This window comes from Crotalus tigris, unplaced genomic scaffold (genome assembly GCF_016545835.1).
Source record: "Crotalus tigris isolate CLP2741 ecotype Arizona unplaced genomic scaffold, ASM1654583v1 scf7180000024167.7108832, whole genome shotgun sequence".
NCBI lineage: Eukaryota > Metazoa > Chordata > Lepidosauria > Squamata > Viperidae > Crotalus > Crotalus tigris.
This window is the reverse complement of record NW_024100417.1, coordinates 359,930-381,718: the sequence shown is the minus strand read 5'-3', so window position 1 is coordinate 381,718 and position 21,789 is coordinate 359,930. Positions and strand designations below refer to the sequence as shown.

The following is a 21,789-nucleotide window of genomic DNA, read 5'->3' as shown; positions in this document are numbered from 1 at the left end:
AATACTGCAGTATATCAATTGCACATGAATAGTTATTCCTGTCCACCCAGGTCCATTGTTGAAATGTATGGGGGTGCTATTTAAGCATTCCATGAATAAGTTTATACACATCGTAGAATGCTGGATCAGATTTGCTTAGGTGGTTTCTTTGACAGAGTACATATTGCTAAAATAGCAAATGAGTGCTAGATAAAATAAGTGTGAATATGAGGGCATTTTTGACTCATCTCTAGGCCAAATTTTTAATAAAAATGGATAATGGAATAAAAATCATATTTTAAATCTGAAAGAGATCTTTTCAAATTAGAAGTGTAATTGGGGACAACTTACTGAAAATTAGATGTGTTTAGTGAGATTGTATTCTTGCTTTTCATTTGTTTAATTTTTTTAAAAAAATTATAATTTGCTTTAAATAAATTATAAGCAGCTGAGTCAGCAGGAAAATATTTCTCATTGATTAACAGAAACCATTTTTTTAAAAAAATATGTGTTAATCAGTTCACAAGTGCAAAAATATTTCTACCTCCCTCAACCAATGCTTTGTGAATGGTCGCTGTCAATAAAATAATTAGTAATTTCTCTCCCTATTACATTTCCCTTTGATTTCTCTCACTATTCGCTGCATATTAATTCGTTTTAAAAATTATTAAAAATACACAATTATTAAATTTAATGTTTGAAGTTTCTTGGGATGGGACTTTTCTAAACTTAAAAGTGATAGAATTTTGCTTTGATTCTGTCATTCATAATGTTTTTTTCTTCTGTGTGAACAATAGCACTGCAGGTTTATCTATTTAAAAAAATCAAATCCCTACATGCATTATAATAAATTTATTTTTATTTTTAGCAGTGGGTCAGCTGGAGACATCTGGTGTTTCCTGTTTCAAAGCAGCTCTGGAAAACTGAGTTGAGAGTCCCAAATATCAGTATATCATGCTTGTTGCTCCATTGGTTTGGCACATTTTTTTTCCTGGAGAGACAGAAAAAGAGGCACAAAATGATTTTGTCAGCAATATGTTTTATTTCTTGCAAAATAGGAGAACTAATACAAATGTTCCTTATTTTGCAGGGGGTTTGATTTCTTCGCTTGTCTAAATTCATAAAATCTATTTGACACCCTTTATGTAGTCAGAGACACTTTATTAATAGCTTCTTCAAATCTTTCTTGATAATTTTATAGAGATTGATATGAGATTTTTGCCATGTAGAATATGAGATAGGTGGCAGATAAATTTCCTAAACAAACAAAAATAATTTTAATGTTATACCTTAAGATTCCAGTTGAATTTTATTGTAATTATGTATTTGTTTTAGTTGATTAAAATACTCTAAAAGATTATTTCTGAGCTTTTTTATATTCTCATTCAAATATGAGATTTGTAGTATGGAATTTGTATTGCAGAAAATGCAACAGCACTTGAAAAATGCATCACTATAATATATTTCTGTTTAAACAGTAGCAGATGGATTAGGGAGAGAGTCCTAGTTTAATGTTAGAGCATTCCTTTGCATTCAGAAATACTGTGTTTCAATTCCACAAAAGTATCACTCTCCTGAAACTTTAGTAGCTGTTACTTTTGAATTAGATAAGTATTTTTCAAAATTGGCAACTTTATGATGGGTGGACTTTTACTCCCAAAATTCCACAGCGAGCATACTGTGGAGTTCTGTGAGTTGAAGTCCACACATTTTAAGAGTGCCAAGTTTGAAAAATACTGAATTACAATAGATAGATAATATGTTTGGCTTTTTGTAAGACTGATTCTTATATTTATTTGCTATTTCCACCTACCAGTGTTTGTAACTGACCTAATGTAGATACATGGAGTCATTGCCATATGGAAGTGTGAGTGAAGAAGGAATGGATTCCATGGGATCCAGACTCTGAAAGCACTATGGAAAAACAAGCTGATCTGTGAGTCCAGGTTGGAGCAGAAATAGTCTCGTAAAAAGGCAATAAAGAGATGGGGTTTTCTTTTAAAAAAGGGATAACTCGATTTTGCCTGTCTTTCATCAGAGAAGTAGGATCACCTCTCTTCCATGGTTGACTGAAAGCCAGGAAAGAAAAATTGCAGTTGTGTAGAAATCTGAGTTAAAGATTGGGGAATTATAATACATAGCTAGAGATTAGTGAAACATACAGTATGCAGATTAGAATTCTAACCTAGAGGCTAATTTGAGCTATGGAATTTTTGTGCATAATCCTGTCAGAAGGAATACTGTAGGAGCTGAAAGCAACTGTGGAAATTGCTGTCAATTTCTTCTTTACTTTTGTGCCTTTTCAGCTTCTGAAATGCAGAGATGTGTGTTCTAATCTGGCCAAAGTTGTCACATTAAAAACCAAAATAAACTTTGTTTCTTATGATGGTCTGAAAAACTATCCTAAACAGGGAGATTTCAAAATCACATTTAACACTAACCTCAGTGCAAAAGTTCAGCAAGCTTTTCTTCATAAAATTGGAAGTTCTCTTGAATGTCTTCCCAGGGTGTGAATGCCTTTGCTTCTTCTTCCTCCTGCTCTACAAAGTTTTGCCAGACATACTCAAAATCTTGAGGTTTCATGATCCTCAATTTACAACCAGCTGTTTTCATTTTCTTCAAGGCAGCTTGTATGTCAGGTTCCTCCCACATGAATAGACGACCTACTAAAATGGAGAGATGTAGATTCTTGTTCTTCTGAAGTGCTTTAGTTATCCGATCAGCACATCCTACACAGGGGCTACAACTGGCGTACCAGGTGACATTGTAGCGCAAGCCAGACTCACACTTGGGCAAGATAGTGTTGAAGAAGGCGTCTTCTGCATGGGCTGCTGCATGTTCATCTTCCAGGTAGCCCCGTACGATTTTGGACTCCTTGCCCTGAATCTCTATGATGTAGCACAAGAAGGTCTTGTTTCTTCCTGAACTGTATTCGACATTCTTGAACTGGAAATTGAAAAAGCAGGCTGGAAGCCGTTCTCTGGAGAGAAGAGTGAAAGTATCAGTGTGCATACAGAGTTTATAATGTAACCACCTGTATGGTTTTGATTTCGTTAAGATAATTTTATGACAACTCTATTGTTCCCCAAAGTATACTAGAGGTAAGCAACCTCACAATAGCTATTTCCTACTTAACAGTTTATGCAGAAGCAACCTCATCAATAAGGAGGTATGGAACAGGAATTGCTAGGAGTTTGCTTTGAATTGGGAAAAAGTAAACAGAGATGAATCACACAATATTACAATTATCACCAGCTTTTTGTTATTGTTTTCAGAGCAATTTTTTCCATGCTGTCTAAATGTAATAGGCAACATTTCTCACCTGGATAAACATTACAGAATTTCAATTCAGTAGTTTAATTTATTGGGATTTAAACTGGAAAGTTGTGCAAGGGGTAGGCTGTGTGCTATATACTGCTTTTGTAATCTATTGGAGAAATATCCAATTAAAAGCACAATTTATATTTTCATTTTCTTATTTTCTAGTGGTGATGCAGTCTATTAGAGAAGTATATAATTATTCTATATTTTTGTTATCTAAAGCCATTTGTAACTGCGTTACCAACATTTTCTTTTCTATCAGTTTTGCCCTCAGAATACATTAGTTTTACCTCATATACATTACACAATCAATATTATTTAATATAAAAAAATAAAATCAATAAAGCACAAATAGTTTTTATTTTACTGAAAATGAGTGAAATAATTCTTGAGTCCTTGAAAATAAACCTTTAAAAACATTTAGTATTTTTCTTTTGTACTTTAAATAACTTGTACACCAGAAACCTTGTGGAAAATAAATTTAAATCATCTAATGTCTTCCTTTCTTTATTGTTCTTTTAAAGCAGGGGTGTCAAATTCAATTTCACTGAGGGACGCATCAGCATTATGGTTGCCCTCAGGGAACCGGATGGGTGTGGCCAGGGTGGGTGCAGCCTACTGGGTGGGCATGGCCTACTGGGTGGGCATGGCCAGGTCTACATCAGCCGCGTCAAAGGTGCCTGTGGTGGCCTGGGCAGGAGTGGGACAGATCTGAGGGTCTCTGGCAGAAGGGGGTGGGACCAGAGCAAGTACCAAGGCATGGTCCACTGGAGGAGCCTCACTGTTCCTCTCAGGCCATGCGGGGGGGCTCGGTGGTGTGGGCTGCCCGGAGCCCTGGGCAGCAGAGGTCAAATGCCCAGCCTGGCCCTCGAGCACTCACAGCACCAAGCCCAGCCCCACTTCCCCAAGGGGGCGCCCAGCTGCAATTACCTCCTCCTCAAGGCTGCTGCTGCTGTGTTTGCTCTCCTTAGCCAGGTTGCTCATGATGGGTACAAGGGCAAAGTCAGAAAGAGGCCCATTCCCTCTCCATGGGAGGAGACCCGGCTTTGTATCCAAAGCTTCCTTAGCAATAGGATGGGAGACCCCCAGGATAGGCCAGGATGAGGGGGCAAGGGGATGGTGAAAGGGCAGCAGGGCAGGACTAAGGTAGGACTTCCCTCAGACCCTCCCTCTCCTTCTTTCCTTCCTTCTTAAGTACAGAGTGGTGGAAAAATATTTGAGATGAGGGAGGAGAAGAACAGGCAAGAAACGCAGCTGGGGAGGTGTCACCTCCCCAGTATGCACCCAGGGGGCGGGGGCGACGCGGCAGGGGCTGGTTCCTCGTTGTTTCCAGATGGCCATGTGGAGCTAAGACTGAATGCGTTTCAGCATAGATGGTCACCACAAAATTGTACATTGGCTCCCGGCCAGCCTGGGCCAGGGCCGAGGCAGCGGGGGCCATTCCCTTACTGTTTTTCAGGATGGCTTTGCGAGCCACATGAAACCACTTCTTGGGCCGCATCCGCCCCCCGGGCTTTGTGTTTGACATGTCTGTTTTAAAGATTCCCAAGTGCGTGTTCAGTGAGATATGGATGTGTGAGAATATTACAGAATATTTTCAATGGTAAATTAATAGGAAAGGAAAAACGCTTAATTTTCCTGTTCTGTTTTTTCTCCCAGTGACCCCAGCAATAACGTTAACAATACTAAGTAGCCTAGATGTTGCAATGTAAGATGATGGTATAGATCAGGGGTATCAAACTGCCGGCCCGCGGGCCGGATGTATCATAGCAAAATCGCGCCTACCCCATTGACGGCAATGGCAAAAAAAGTTGTAATATATCACGACACGTCACATGACGTTGTGAGTGTGACACCCCTGGTATAGATAGAAACAATATGATTGTACCTCCAAAACATTTACAAGTCTTTTTCTGCAGGTCTGAAGCAATAGCAATGGATAAGGTTTTTTTTTTTTTTTTGCCTTTTCATTGCAGAGAATCTCCCTTGCCCCCTTCCCTTCTACTCTAGTCTAGTCCAATTAAAGAAAGCAAAACAATCTTCATAACGTATGTATTCACAGACTTTGGATGCATTCATGTGTCCCTTATAATGATAATTGCCAGGAAATTCAGCTGTCAGCACCTCTTCAATTATCCTGATTTGTTAGACAATTGATCTATACTGCTGCGAAGTATGAGATACACAGATTTTAAATTAGACTCTTCTTTCTGTATAATACTAGTGTACAGTTTATATATGCTGTTAAAAAGTTAAAGTTAGAAAGCCTTAAGCTCTTTGTTTTGAAAAATTGTTTATGCCTGTTATTGTTTTCCCTCTCAGCTCCAACTACCAAACTGTTATACTACCCATTTTTTGGCAGAATGCTCATTATTGATGAGTACTGAAGTAGTTTTTTCATTTTTTTTGTTGACCCTAGGAATTACAGATAGTCCTCAATTTACAAAAGTTCATTTAGTGATCGTTCAAAGTTACAACAGCACTGAAAAAAATAATTTGTGACCCTTTTTCACACTTATGACTGTTGCAGCATCCCATTGGTCATGTGATCAAAATCCAGATGCTTGCGAAATGACTCACATTTATGACTGTTGCATTGTACAGGAATCATGTCACTTTTTGTGACTTTCTGACAAAGTCAATGGGGAAGTCAGATTCACTTAACAACTGTGTTACTAAATTAACTGTGGTAATTCAGTTAACAACTGTGGCAAGAAAGATCATAAAATTGGGCAAAATTCACTTAACAAATATCTCAGTAACAGAAATTTTGGGCTCAATTGTGGTCATAAGTCAAGAACTACCTGTATATCCATATATTATTAGAGGAATGTTTTCAATCATTTCAATATGATTATATGAAGGGTGTGTCCTGCAAATAATTGAGTCTTCCACTCTATAAATCTGATTTTTTTTTTTAAAAAAAATAAAAGATAGATTTTGTGTTTGGCTAATTAAAATTTTTTTAAAAAAATGTTACTCTATTACTGACAGACCAAACAGAAAATCTTGTGATATCTTTAAGATTAAAAAAAAGATTATCTCACAAGATTTTCTGAACTACAATACAATGTTAATTTCATTTCCACATTAAAATAAAATATAGAAGCCCAAAAAGTGATGGTGGCTGTGCACAAGGGAGTTATTAGGTGTGATATTAGCATTTTTGTACTAGTGAATGGATTGGCCTGTATTAATCTGTATTAAAGAATTTTGAACCTCTTAATTGTAGATTAGTTCTTTTATGAAAAGTTATATTTTTAATATTCTTCTGCCTGAGGACAGCCCTCTACCCTGAGACCAGTGATAGAATGGTATTTCTGCTAAGTTGCTTATATCTTAAAACTGGTTGTAAAGAAAGCTGGCTTTAAAAAGCATTATGGATTTCAGGTTTTGGCAACTATGCTGACCAGAATTATGTCTGGGTAGCAATTTCCATCATCCCTAATTGGTGGATTTCCCTGCTTCTTTACCCCTCCCATTCATGCTGGAAATCAAGTACCAATTACTTTCTTTTTAGTTTAAATCTTTGGAACTATTGTGGACTGGTAAAGAAACCAAAACGCATATCATTTGGGCTAGAAGGGCAAACTGCTAGAACGCTTGTTAGCTTCACCTGGTTAAAAATAAATGAATAAAAATTCACCCTTTTACCATTCCATCAATGAACTTCTTAAAATAATCACAATAGAGATAATTCTCAACTTACGAGCAACATTAGTCCTGGAACATCTGTTGCTAAGTAATATAGTTAAGTGACTTGCATCCAATTTTATGAACGTTTTTGCTGCAGTTGATAAATGAATCCTGCTTTTCCCATTGTAGACGACTCCTGGGAAAGTTGTAAATGGCGATCACATGACCCTGGGACACTGCAACCATCGTAAATACATGCCAGTTGCCAAATACTTAAATTTTGATCATGTGACAGTCATAGGTATGAGGACCAGTTGTAAGTGACTTTTTTCAGCTCTGTCATAACTTTGAACAGTTATTAAATGAATGTTCATAAGTTGAGGATTATCTGTAACGACAACACAGCTTTTCATTGGAACAGCAGCTCAGGATGAAAAGGTTGTGGAGGACAGTGACGAGAAGAAAGGGAGTGTTTCCCTACAATACAATACAATAACTGACTAAAAGCATTTTCCTACGAATTGCCAAAGTGTACCAGGTAGACAATACACTATTTATGCACCAGAAGATAGGAAACACTATTTTTTGATGTAGTGTAAGAATAGATAGCAGGTGCTTGCTTGCATTGGTGATGCGATGGGGACAGGTTGAGGGTAACATCATATTTACCTGACAGGGAGATAACATTTTCATGAATTGGTTCTAACTGCTTAATTTTGGCTGCAGAACAACGTAGTGTAAATGAATGCTCCATATATCTCAAGAAATTTACATGGCTATCTATAAAATAATTATCACACTGAAAAATGGGGCAAGGAATAATCTTAATTCTAAAAACTGGTCAGGCCATAGGACAGTTCCACAGTTACATCCATTTGGGGTGGGGCTCAAAGATACTTTGGCAAAAAAGCAAACTTGTAATCTAGTGATTGTAGCTGAAATGTTTCAACTGCCAGGGATATTTAGGCAGAACTGTTGTTATTCTTAAGGTTTTTAATTCCTCATTAGCTAAATGTCTTTTTTCATCAGACTAATATGTAAATAATTGAAACCATAACTTAATTTTGTGGCCACAGGGGGTGATATAAATCTTAGAATAATACTGTTTTATGAATAAAACATATTTAAATTAAACCTGATGAAGAAAACTGGCATCTTATTGCAGATGAAAAGAAATTTATCAACATCACAACAGTAGGCAACTAATGTTCCTTTTATTTTAAATAAGACTCAATCTATTAATTTTAAGTAATTTGATACAGAGTCCTTAACTGAAAATTTTAGGTCAAGGCTAAAATTCCAATACATAATCATTTTAATCTAATCCATGATGACATTGTTTCAATGACATGAGGCTGATGGTGAGACCACACCATGTGTATGACCTTTGGCTCCTGGGAGATAACATGAAATATAAATATCAACACATTAAAACATTACACTTTCCTAGTTCCCCAGGATACATATTTTCTAATTTGCTTTTCTAGCAGTATAAATAGAATTAAAGACTTTGCCTTCCATGATCCTATTTAATTTTGGGCCTGTCACTCTCTCTCAGTCCAATTCACCTCGCAGGCTTGTTATTGTGAGGAAAATAGGAGGAGAAAGGAGTAAATAAATAAATGATCCTTCATAGGGTACCCTTAAATTTAAGTCACATCTGCTTTCAGGTGAAGGAGCGCACTTGGACTTGAATGACATGCTGGGGAATAACACACCAAACAGACTTATTGAGGTTAAACCAAAGATTAAATATGATTTATTCCACTCATAGGTAAGCTTAAAATTACATATTTAAGTAATACTATATCTTTTAATAAATATTAATATGAGTATCCTCCAGTCACAAATTTGATAACTTTTGTTATGATTAAAATTACAGTTTAACAACTTTTGACAGTCCCTGGGTGCCATTGCCTACTGAGGGGGGAGGACACACATAGCCTTGGTCTTTCAATACAATTTCTTTGCATTGGAAACTATTACTTAGGCAGCAGTTCCTGTAGGACAAAATACCTCCAAAGTGTTAGAAGAGGGAGCTGTGAGGATTGTATAGCAGTCGTAGTCTTGTTGATCTTGTATGCTGCCAAAACACCATTACCTCATAATGAGCAAGTTCATTATGACTCATGAACTGGGATTATTTTATGAGGACTCTAGTGCAAGGGTGTCCAACATTGGTAACTTTGAGACTTGTGAACTTCAACTATGGCTGGCTGGGGACTTCTGGGAGATGAAATGCATAAATCTTAAAGTTGCCAAGATTGGACACTCCTGCTCTAGTTCATAATCTTACTAGGGAGTTCAATGGGATTTATTGCCTAAAAGATGGTGCACTTGCTTACATTCTTACAGTAGTTTCAAATAATACAATACTCTTTGCAGCAACACTGACATTTACAAATTGACCCAAATTGCCTTGTTACTATTTTTGCCACTAGACAAAGGAATGAATAAAATTTAGCCATTGCTCCACCCTGGCATGGCTTAATGGGTTAGGCTAGAAAAAATAATGTCTATCATAAGAACTGAACCTTAGAGAGCTTTTATCTAGAGATTTGTCTATAGATTTGGATAATAGCAAATTATACTGTAGTTTCAGGATTTCACTGCAAGCTTCACTTATTAACACTTATTTTTCATAGGTCACGTATTACTAAAAAACAAATGGCAAATAAAGACAATAGTTCCAACTGACAATGACTTGAAAATATACTACTATAGCTAGATCCTTCACTGATGTTTATGGTAATTCTGTTTTTTTTAATGTACAAAATGAAAGCTAAACTGCCCCAGCTGAGGTTCCAAGGTGCCATTTAGAAGATTATAGGATTTGAAATCCAACAAATATGAGTGGTACTTAGTTGATAAAAGGTCTGATAAACCAGTTAGTTGATTTTTGATTAAATGTGTGCCATCAAGTCAGTTTTGAGTCTTAGCAACTACACAGATTGAGTTTCTCCAGGAAATATAGTTACAGTAGTGAGTTGTAAAAACCATGAAGATAATGCTACATGTTTGATTCTGAGATCATAACAATATTTAATTCAATTATAATTTTAATTCAATTATATTTAATGATTAAATATAATTATATTTAAATATTACAAATGCTTAGCAAATTTTATTTTCTCATTTTTTCCCTCTATAAGTGATTACAATAAATAATTCCTGATACAGAATGATCAGGCTAGGTTTGTTTGTTTTAAAAGTAGTTCTCTTATCTTAATCCTTTCAGAGTTATCTAATGAATTTACCACTCACTGCTGCAATTAGGTTTTTCTGATTATCTGATTTTAAATACCTCCAAATAAACTAGCAGTTCTTATTTTTTCCAGGATATGAATTTAGCCTTAAGTTTCTCCAGTTCTAACCTTTCCCTTTACCTATCATTGCTTTTTAACAGAATTTTTGATGTGGAAAAAATGCATGCTTTTAAGCAGTCTTATGAGCTTTGCAAAGCAATATTGTACAGCCAAGTCATAGATAAGATTTATTTTCTTTTTTTCATTTGCAAAGGGAGAATAATCATTTCAGTGCCACACATGATCATGCTAAAATAAGTGGCTTTGCTCCAGATATATCTCAGCTCAGCCTGGCTGGATATAATTTAAGTCTCTCCCCATTTTATTGCAGGTCTCAAGATACAATCTCCTTTCATTATTAACAGCAAAATCCTCACATGTGGAGACTGGCATTTCTTTTTAAAGAAATCTGCAGACATGATCCTGGTTAGCTTACACAGATTCCTAAGGAAGGAGTTGCTCCTGTCAACTTGGCAATGAAGTAGGGCTCTTACCCTGTGACAATTTCAAAGGGTGGCAATTCCTCCAGTTCCTTTGGCTTTTCTGCCTCTGCAGATTCCTCTGCATTTTCAGCCGTTTCAGCTTTTTCACCATTCTGGGCCTCTGGAGGTTGTTCCTGCTTCTCGGCCATCCTGTTGTACTCTAGCGGGTACCCAAAGACCACAGCGATGGCCAAAAACTGGGCACAGGCTTCAGAAGCAGAAATGGAGCAGGGAGGGAGACAGAGAGTTGTCTGGCAGTTCTCAGGAGCTATATATGGAATGGGAACAGTAGCAGAGATGGGAATAGGCTAGGATGACCCCCCCCCCCCAGCACTCTCAGATATCACCTCCTTCACTTTTAACTCTGGCCTGAGACATTCTTTTGCTCCTTTTTTATTTTAAATATGAAGTGATGAGTGGAGCGTGGGTGGATTAGGTAATGGAGGGATGCAAATGTAATCTATTTATCCACAGAGAAATCAGACACGGTGCAGGAAAGCTGGCCACTCTCCTAGGCTCTTGGACTTACCAAAATGCCTTCTTCCTGCCCCTGAGGGACCACTTCCAGAGGTGCCAAAAAGAGGCAAGTAGCTTTGCTAAAAAAAAAAAAAAAAAAAAGTTCCATATATTATTAGGTGGAGCTGAAATAAAATGTTGTCAGAGGGTTGGGATTTTTTTTTTTTGTTGCTCAAACCTGAATTTTGTTCCTGATGTGAAAGTGACAGCTCTAAAATGCCTTACTTCCAAGGCAAATGTATTGAAAATATTTCAGGTGAAAGTACTGCATTATTATCTGAACCTAATTGATTTCAGTTTTCCTCACCTCCTTAGGCAGCTCACAGAAAACCTGTTGGATACAGTTTGACTTTCATTGAAGATTTAAGAATGCTATTATAAAAGCCTTCTAATGCTCAGCTGATTTTTTCTCTTGTGTCTTACAGTCAACCTTGGTAGTGAATATTGTACTCAGCTGGAATTCCAAGTTAGGGACTAGTACCAACTGCTATTATCTTGAGGCAAGAGATTAAAATAAGAAAAAGAATGCACAGATGAATGTGGAAATGTGTAAAATCTAACCAGATGAGGTATGAAATTGATTTTGGTTGAGATACGGGATGGTAGATGGATTCTGCAGCTGGTTTGTAAGAAGTAAAAACTAGATGCCTCCTCTGAACTGCAATTGGTGCTGGTGCAAGAAAATGGAAGTGCACTGATTTTGCTTGTTAGGGCATCTAAAAAATATACTCATTCATTATTCATATTCATATTAATTCAACCATATTATTTTGCAGAAAATTATATTACTGAGACATACAAGGTAGAAGCTAAAATGCTTACACATGGATGTGATATGACAGATAATCTTGTACTTTGTACTCACTTTTACAACCTTTTTTTAAAAAAAATGCATTATCAAAACTGCTTAGAATTAGATGGTTGGCATATTGTTATACATTGATACATCCCATGATTCTCAATTCTTTCTGATAAATACTTGTTCTATAGAAAGGTAATTTGAAAAAATAAGCACACAACAAAGCACTCAAAAAGCATATTTGTAAAATATATAGTACATTTGCAAATATATATTAGCCATATTTACAGTTAGTATCTTTGTGTAATTTACAAATATATGTAGTGTGAATTTTAAAATAGTGGCATTTTTTTGCACTTGTGGAAAGTCCTTTGGCTTATGAAAGATGAGGCACTTTTTTTGCAGATTCATTTACCTTCTGCAGCTTTTTCAGAACTGAATGTTTGAAAACAGTATTCATAATGGTTTGGAATATTGCATAAATGGCTGTGTTAGAGAAAAGGGAAACAGTGAAATATTTTTGACACAAAGTTTTATTGTTTTTCCCCTAGTGTTAACTATGTTCAAATTCCAGCATCTCAAACCTATGACTGTCACATCTGACATTTTACAGAGGAATTATAGAAATGGGAATCCTGAGTTGATGAGTGATACTCTTCCCCTCCTCTTCTTGTGTCCCTCTGGCCCATTTTATTTTTGGAAACTCTTGACTGCTGGATTAATCAGGGTCCCATCATTCTTGCTGCTTTAACTTTCCCTAGAGCCAGCCAAGCTTTACAGATCAATGTTCAGCTTTAATCTAATCTCTGGAATGTTGATCTGGGCTAGAAGTTTTCTCTCCTCAGCTGCTGCTGAACTCCTTCTAGGGCAGAACTTGGCATTCGTGCAGAGACCACCAAGGGCTCTGCGCAGACCAGCCACAGATGTTATGCGGTGGTGTTATGCTTTACAGATCAAATGGTTTGTTTGATTCTATACATACAGAAATGTATGTGTATTTGCAGACATACAAGGGTGCTTGTGTACACATATCTTCCCCCTCCGAATCTATTAGGAATGTAAAGAAAGAATTGCAAAACAAAAGGATGCCGACTGGAAACTTAAACTACTCTACTGAAATAGAAACAGTCCATGTTACAGATTTACATTTCATCTCTTTTTGCCCATGGAGGGCTTCAAACGAGGTTCTTCATGTTATGCCTGATAAAGAAGAGACCATACCCGTTATGTGAGAAAACACATTCTCAGTATGGCTTTACAAGCCATCTGTTGAAGTAATGTGATCCTTATGCAGAACTGTCTTCTGTAACCTGGCTTTCTCCAGATGTATTGGACTTTAATTCCCAAAATCCCTTGCAAGTCATTGTTTATGCTACGTAGGGGTTATGAGGGCTAAAGTCTAGATATCTAGAGCTAGAGGACGTAGAAACAGTTTTATGTTTTTTTTTTTTTTAGCAAATACATATGGGACAATATACGTAGATGTTCCATTTTCTGAATATGCAGTAACATCCAGATTGGATAACTTATCAGTTTTGTATAGTAACTGGGAAATTTATTTTATGTTAAGTTGCTTTGTCATATAAGTAAATAGGGTTTAAAAAGAATGGTTGCATTGATTTTCTACAATATACCTTTGGTGTTCCTATTTTTTAATTTCATTGTTTTTATAAATTCAATTTGACACGAGTCACTTTTGCTATGATATTTCAAATATCATCCTAATACCATGTTTGATACTGTTATGTTCAACATTATTTGGTACTTTTATATTACCCTGCCAAAATTGTTCTGTAATCTGCCAATTTATAAAAAAAATGCAGGGAGTCTTGTTCTTTTTAATGTTTAAACATATTAAAATAATAACAATCTTAATTTCTACTACTTATAAGGCTGGTCAATCACAATTTGTGATCTAGTTTCAACTGAACTCACTGTGATTAAAGCTACCTTTTATCTAACTGTCTTATAAATATTGAGCAGCAATCAAAATTGCCTTGGCTGTATCCATTGACAGCTCTCCTTAAAATTATGTGTTTAGGGTCATTAAACCATCAGTTGTTTAAGGGATGCTTTGTTGGATTGCACGCCTGTATTAGCTTTGCTGGATGTCCAGCAAACTATCTAGGTTATTTTCTAATTATAAAGAGCTCTGAAGAGCAACAGTCTAACTGGTACATGATCAGAAAATATTTAGCTAGCCAAAGGCAAAAGTGAAATAAGACACTGTATCATGCAGAGATGAGGTGTGCTCTTTAGAATAAAAAGGACAGCTGGTTATCAAAATAAAACATATCCCTGGATATATTGTCTGGCAGTAATTCCCAAGCTGTAAGGACCCACCCCACTTTGCATCTTAAGAAGACAGAACTCTTGGAATAGTTCTTCCAACAGGAATCCTTTATTAAGAGAAAATGGTTGCAGGCATGCTAGACAGGACTTGGGGTCCAAGCTCTCCCATTCAAGGTTTTAAGGGGTTCCCCAGTAGTCCCACCCAATCAACCCCCCTTCCAGTGATAGTTTCAAGTATCACAATTCCACCTCCTTTCTTCTTTCTTCCGTCTGGATGGAGACTTCAGATACTACATGAAAGGCAATTACCCTTCTTTGATATGTTAACGCTTAGAGGTTACAATAAACACACATTCAGCTCTTTGAAGTGTAAAGAAGGAAGTGAGGGCCATAAAGCCCCTTTGCTCTCCCCCTTCTCTCCCTCTTATGGCAGAATCCAGAGAAGGCAGATTTGGGAGTTTCTATATTTGATAATTTAAAGATGAAATATAATTGGATTCTGACATCCGGCCCCTCTTAACAATAAGAGAGATCCACCTGAAAGAAAACGCAAGTAAAAATTTTAGTTAGGCTTGTTAGTATACTCTGTGTGAAACTTCTTCAATAGCTTCGGGGCTCTGACATGACGTTTATGGACCCACTCATTTTGTGAGGGAGGGAGGTGTTTCCAGGCAACTAGGTACTGAGGTGCTCCATGATATCTCCTAGAGTCAAGGACTTCCTTTATTTCGAAGTGTTGTTCACCCTCCACCATGATTGGAGGTGGTGGGGGGGGGGATTTTTGGCCGTAGAGGTGACTGATGCTCTCTTTTCAGCAAGCTGCAATGAAAAATTGGGTGTATTTGCCTGAGATTTTTGGGTAATTCTAATTCTACTGTTACTGGATTTATGATTCTTTTAATTGGAAAAGGTCCTATATATTTTGGTCCAAGTTTTTTACAGGGCTGTAGGGACTTTAGGTATTTTGTAGATAAGTACACCATTTCTCCTATAATGAATGGTGTAGGCTCAACCCTTTTTTTTATCGGCTTGTGTTTTGTAAGCCTGCCTAGCTTCATCTAGTGCTTTTCTGACTATTGGCCAGGTGTTTTGTAATTTTTCCATCCATTCTTTCAGCGAGGGAATCGTTGGTTCGTTTGGGGTTAATTCTGGCATGGGGTTGAAACTTTGACCGGTGGCTATTTGAAAAGGAGTGTAACCTGTGCTGGAGTGGACTGCATTATTGTAGTCAACTTCTGCAAAGGGGAGTAAGTCCGCCCACTCGGTCTGCTGGAAACTAAGAAAACATCTTAAATATTGCTTAAGTACTTAGTTCATTTTTTCAGCCCCCCCATTTCCTTGAGGGTGGTGGCTAGATGTCAGTCCCTGAGTGGTTCCTAAGAGGGATAAAAATTCCTTCCAAAATGCAGACGTAAATTGCACCCCCCTGTCAGAGATGATGCGTTGGGGTGCCCCATGCAATCTGTAAATGTGTTTGATGAAAAGTTTTGCTAAGGCTTTTGCAGTGGGAATCTTTTGGCAAGGGATAAAGTGCACCTGTTTGGAAAACAAGTCCGTGACCGTCCAGACCACAGGATTCCCATTGCTTTCTGGCAATTCCACTATAAAATCCATGGCTATTTCTCTCCAGGGGGCTGAGGGACTTGCCACTGTTTGCAATAGTCCTGGCACTTTCCCTTGCAACCTCTTTGCCGTGGCACATTTTGGACAACTGGCTATATAACTTTCAATGTCCTTTTTCATGGATGGCCACCAAAATTGCCGTTTAATTAAATTTAAAGTTTTTACAAATCCAAAATGCCCTGCTGATTTTGTGTCATGGCAAAGGTGCATGAAAGTTACTCTTTGAGTTGTTGGTATATATAACTTTTCCCCTATCCAAGGCAACCCGTCTTTCATTGTGCACACATTTTTGTTTTTCTGGAACCAATCATCTGTTTCCAAACTTTTTCTGAATTCAATTCCAGTTTGGCTGTCCAGTTGTGGTTTTAATTTGGCTTGGGTTCTTGTGGTTACTGGTGCGCTGCAGTTGTGACTCTGCCATTATTGGTCTAGAGTCTGTGGTTCGTGCGCTGTTATATTGGGGCATGCGAGATAGTGCATCTGCCAGGAAGTCTTTCTTCCTGGTAATGTTTTGAGCTTAAATTGGAATTGGTGAAAATGCTGGGACCAGCGGGCTTGTTTGGGATTGAGTTTCCTGGAAGTTTTCAGGGCTTCCAAATTTTTGTGATCAGTCCACACCTGGAAGGGGATTTTGTTGCCTTCCAGGAACTGTCGCCATGTGAGTAATGCCCAACGTATCCCATAAGCCTCCTTCTTCCATACAGGCCAGCGCTGTTCTGTTTCCGTGAGTTTCTTGGATGTATATGCACAGGGTTGCAATACTGCATCATCATTTTCTTGTAATAGCACAGCCCCCACTGCCACATCACTTGCATCTGCCTGTATTATGAAGGGTTTGTCCATGTCTGGGTGCCTTAGTACTGGTTCGGCAGAAAAAAGTCTCTTTAGTCTCTCAAACGCTGCTTGGCACTACTTGTCCATGTTAGTGCCTGGCTAGGTTTTTACTGAGGCGCTGTTCCCTTCGTTTTTAGTAAGTTAGTGAGGGGCAAGGCTATCTGTGCAAATGAGGGGATGAATTGGCGTAAAAATTTCAAAGCCCGGGGAAACTTTGTAGTTGCGTTTCTTGTGCGGGTGTTGCCCATTCTAATACTGCTTTGACCTTCTCTGGGTCCATTTCAATGCCCTGTGGGGATATGCGATAGCCTAGGTAGTCTATCCTTTCCTGGTGGAATTCGCATTTTGAGAGTTTGGCATATAGGTGGGCGGCTCGCAGCTTCTTAAAAACCGCTCTGACAAGTTTGACGTGTTCTTCTTTTGTTTCGGTAAAGATAAGAATGTCGTCCAAGTAAACAAGGACCCACTTAAACAGGTGCTCCCTTAGAACGTCATTGATTAATTGCATAAAGACTGCAGGGCCCCCTTGTAATCCAAATGGCAAGACTTTGAATTGATAGCACCCCATGGGGCAGTTAAATGCAGTCTTCCATTCGTCCCCTTCCTTGATTCTCACTCGATAGTAAGCTTCCCTTAAGTCTAGTTTAGAAAAAATTTTCCCTTTCGATAGGTGTGACAGCATGTCTTTCATGAGGGGCAGCGGGTATAGGTTGCTTTCACTGATTGTATTCAGGGCCCTATAATCCACGCATAAACGTAAAGAGCCATCCTTCTTCTCTCTAAAAAGGACCGGGGCAGCCACTTTAGGCTTGGCTGGCTCAATGAAACCTCTCTCAGGTTTTTTTTTATAAATCTTTCCATTTCCTCCTTCTCCTTTGGGCTCATGGAGTATAATCTGGGCTTCGGGAGTTTTGCCCCAGGCTTGAATTCAATGGTACAGTCTGTGGGTCGGTGGGGGGGGAAGCTCATTCGCCCTCTCCTCACTGAAGACTTCAGCAAGGTCCCTATATTCCTCTGGTATTTCTGTTAATCTTTTTTCCTCTCCTATGGATGCTTTTTCTATTCTTGATTCTGGTAGCCTCCCTTGGGGTTTTAAGTCCATAGGGTCCCCCTTCGGGAATTTGATTTCTGTCGTCCTCCAATTTACCCAGGGGTTCCATTTTTTCAACCATTCATCCCTAGAATCATTGGGCATTCCATACCTGGGGTCACCACAAACGTTAAGTCCTCTTCATGGTTGCCCAGGGAGAGGTGTATTGGCAGAGTGGCTAGGGTTAGCTGGCACCCCCCCTGCTATGGATCCATCTAGCTGGCCAAATGAGATTGGTTGTTCCAGTCTCCTGGATGGGATGCCCAGATTCCCCACTAGTGTTTGGCTAATGAGGCAGCGGGTGCAGCCAGAGTCTATTAAGGCTTTCACCTTCACAGCTTCGGGCATGGGGGGATTAATATAGTCACTGTTTTGAAGATGGGTGTGATGCATCCACTTACCAGGGGTTCGCCCTCCGAGCTGTCATCTGAGGCATCCACCGTCCCTGTGGTGTAGGCTGGAGTTCTTTCCCCTTGGTGAGCAGAGGTGGGGGTTACTGCAATTTCCATCATTTCATGGCTGTTTCTTTTGGCTTAGCTGAATACCCTCTGGGTTTGTTGATTGGGGATCTGTCTGGGTTGTGCTGGGGGGCCTTTGAGCGACATTCTACAGCTCGATGCCCTTCTCTTCCGCACTTGAAACACCCCATTTGCTTCTTGGCTGTATCCGATGATTTCACCGGTTGGTGTGTCAGCTCAGGCGGGGGGCGGCTCCATTGTTTTCCTCGGCGATGCCTCTTCAATATGTCGATCTCTGCTTCCTCTGCCAAGACGTACCATTCCTCAAGTCGATGTGGGTCTCCTCGGGGCAGGCAAGCATCATATAGATCATAGTTTAGTCCGTCTTTGAAACGGCCAAGGAGGATGTCTTCTGGCCAATTCAGTTTGCTGGCAATGGCTCGGAATTCTTGTGTATACTCAGCCACTGGGCGTTTGCCCTGCCTCATCGTTGTTATTCTTTCACGGGCTTTGCGATCAGCCCGGGGGTCTTCAAATCGTCTTCTCAACGAGGACATGAAACGGTTGAAGTTACTGAGTTCTGGGGCATTGGAGTCATGCAGGTTCACCACCCAATCTGCAGCTGGGCCATCCAGGGCAGATTGCACGATCCGGATGCGGGCTTTGTCGCTGGGGATGTCCTGCCCATATTCCTCCATGTAGCTGAGGACTTGGGTTAGGAAAACCCCAAGCGTGTTGGCTCCCCTTTGAATTTCACCTCCAACGGTGGACGTCTTTGAATGGATCGGTGCCTCCATTGTGGGTGGTAGTGTCTTCCGTCCAGATTTCCATCTGTGGTCCGGTAGGGGGTGGGAGCTCCTGGATCAGTAAATGTCCCTGGGGTTGCAGGTTCCACGTCCCCCTCGGTGTCTCTCCCTTTGTGGCTCCAGGAACTGGGGCGGGCGTAGGGCTCAGGAATCTCCTCTCCTAGGGAGCTGAGAGTTCTCTTCATCAGGTCAATAGCTCTCTCTAGGATCCAGTCTGAGTACGGCATACAGCTTCCTCCCTCTTCACTTGCGTGCAGGGATTTCTCCATCTCCTGCTTCCATTCTGGTTGCTTGGTCCCTCGTCTCAGGGTCACTTTTCTTGATTCCTTTCCCCACTCGCTTTTCTTTCCAACGCCCATCGACCAGCGAGGCTTGTGGTCCTGTGTCTCCACCACTTCTTCTTCTGAGAAATCTGGCCTCTCGGATCCCAACATCTGGCAAGGTTCCAACTGGGTCAGCGGCTCTCTTTCCAGGGAGTTTTCTCCCTCTCTTGCTTCGTTGTCTGACATGGTAAATTTTTGCAAAATCCCCCGGCAAGGGTCTACCTTCCAGGTGGATTAATTTTGCAAGTCCTGTCTAATGTAAGGACCCACCCCACTTTGCATCTTAAGAAGACAGAACTCTTGGAATAGTTCTTCCAACAGGAATCCTTTATTAAGAGAAAATGGTTGCAGGCATGCTAGACAGGACTTGGGGTCCAAGCTCTCCCATTCAAGGTTTTAAGGGGTTCCCCAGTAGTCCCACCCAATCAACCCCCCTTCCAGTGATAGTTTCAAGTATCACAATTCCACCTCCTTTCTTCTTTCTTCCGTCTGGATGGAGACTTCAGATACTACATGAAAGGCAATTACCCTTCTTTGATATGTTAACGCTTAGAGGTTACAATAAACACACATTCAGCTCTTTGAAGTGTAAAGAAGGAAGTGAGGGCCATAAAGCCCCTTTGCTCTCCCCCTTCTCTCCCTCTTATGGCAGAATCCAGAGAAGGCAGAATTGGGAGTTTCTATATTTGATAATTTAAAGATGAAATATAATTGGATTCTGACACAAGCTTCACTGTTCCTTCCTGTGTAACTATTGCAAAGCAAAAAACAATGAATTAATAAATAGTAAAGTGTAGCACGGTGTCCTTTGTCTTCCCAGCTCTGTGGGCTATAGCATCTCTCTATCCACTCCTAATTCTTGAGAATTTTTCCAGGGATGTCAAGGATAGATTGGTAAGATTTCATAACTATCTCTACATTTGTTCCCTATTGTAGAACAATGCTCAGCATGGAGTAGCGGTAGCGTGGAAAAAAAAATCAAAGGGAGAAATGTTCATACCATATGATAGCTTGCATTGTCTTTCTAGAATTAGTTGGAATTTTTCCTCTACTTATCAACATCCTTAATAAGATTTTCAGAATGCAAGCACATGTGTAGGAGATGACAACATGAGTTAATTTAGTAGAGTCTATTGCAATACATATGCCTGAATAATCTGATGACTAGGTATATTTTGTAAATGGGCAGAAACTTATACAACCCATTTACTTTCTGGAAATCAAATAATTATGAGACATAAGTCTTCACTAGGCAATTCTGTGGAACATGAGAATGGGAAATAGCAATTTACTACTCATCGTACTTCTCATTCCTGCTTGATTTGAGATTCCTACAACATAGGTCTCAGAAGGTAAATGCTATTGCAAAGAACAAAAAATTACAAATAAATATTACAAGTACAGAAGTTTTAGTTTAAAGATATTTAAAATATTTCATTTGTATCTCTGTACATGTTAACAGTGTGTTTGGTTTGTGCAATAAAAGTGTTTTCCATTCTGCATATGATGTAGGTATGGCTGTACTTCCAAGAATGCTTTTGTTCTAGACATTTTCTCATTTTCTTCTAGTTCTATACAAACTTTTTTACAAACTTTCTTTTTCATCTACCTTGTAGCATAACAGCTTTGCCAAAAAAGGTTCCAAATTCTATTCCTGTAATATCCAAGCCATGTTGGGAAAAGTTTATGCCTGAAATTCTAGTGAGCAAAATGCCTGTCTGTTTAGACCAATGTTGGCCACTTTAGGATTTGTGGACTTCAACTCCCAGAATTCCCCATGGAGTTGAAGTTCACTCATTTTAAAGTGGTCAAGATTGAAAAGCACTGCCTTAAATGTTTGCAAAAGTGTTACCAAAAATGTTTTCTGTCATGAGGAATAGTTGTGTTTTCTTAACGTCACTAGATGGTGCTATAAGTTTTTAAATCATAGGCTGGTGAAGCACGACATTTACAAAAATGGTCCACTGAAGGATGATCATACAACCTATCTGCAACTCCTCATCTCAGCCATTTTTTTTTTCTGGGACAATGTGGTGGCTGCCATCTGCAGCTGCCCACCATTATGGGAAAAGATATGTCTGGTTTCAAGAAGAGCAAACTGGTGTTAGATGCACTTCCTACAACCCACAAAGCAGATTTTTTCTTCTGATTCAAAGCCCACAGTGCATATGTCCTTATATATATATATTTCCCACAGTTCTACATGCACACATGCGCTGCAACTCAGAGACATCCACAATAATGAATAACAATCATAAAAACAGTAAAGCAACACAACCAAAACAGCACGCTACAAACAATAAACGGAGAAAATGAAGATGGGAA

The 21,789-nt window shown here is 39.1% G+C and overlaps 2 protein-coding genes across 3 annotated transcripts in view; one reads left to right on the top strand and one right to left on the bottom strand.

Annotated features, from left to right (window-relative positions):
* Positions 1 to 816: 816 nt before the first annotated feature.
* APOBEC2 (apolipoprotein B mRNA editing enzyme catalytic subunit 2) lies at positions 817 to 10,985 on the bottom strand. The gene is made up of 3 exons (XM_039323125.1): positions 10,736 to 10,985; positions 2,421 to 2,959; positions 817 to 970 (listed from the first exon to the last, which is right to left on the bottom strand). The coding sequence occupies exons 1-2, from the start codon at positions 10,870 to 10,872 to the stop codon at positions 2,422 to 2,424; spliced, it is 675 nt and encodes a 224-aa protein (XP_039179059.1). The 5' UTR covers positions 10,873 to 10,985; the 3' UTR covers positions 817 to 970; position 2,421.
* Positions 10,986 to 11,104: 119 nt separating this feature from the next.
* Positions 11,105 to 21,789, top strand: part of LOC120298930 — a 72,526-nt gene continuing 61,841 nt past the window's right edge. Inside the window, exon 1 of one of the 2 annotated variants that reach the window (XM_039323161.1) lies at positions 11,105 to 11,306. Coding sequence is in view for 1 of the 2 variants with exons in the window: in XM_039323156.1 (XP_039179090.1) it covers positions 11,777 to 11,808 (32 nt within the window). In the remaining variant the exon portion in view is untranslated. Of the gene's footprint in view, positions 11,307 to 11,389; positions 11,809 to 21,789 lie in introns of those variants that run through there. The other variant, XM_039323156.1, reaches the window with a different exon arrangement.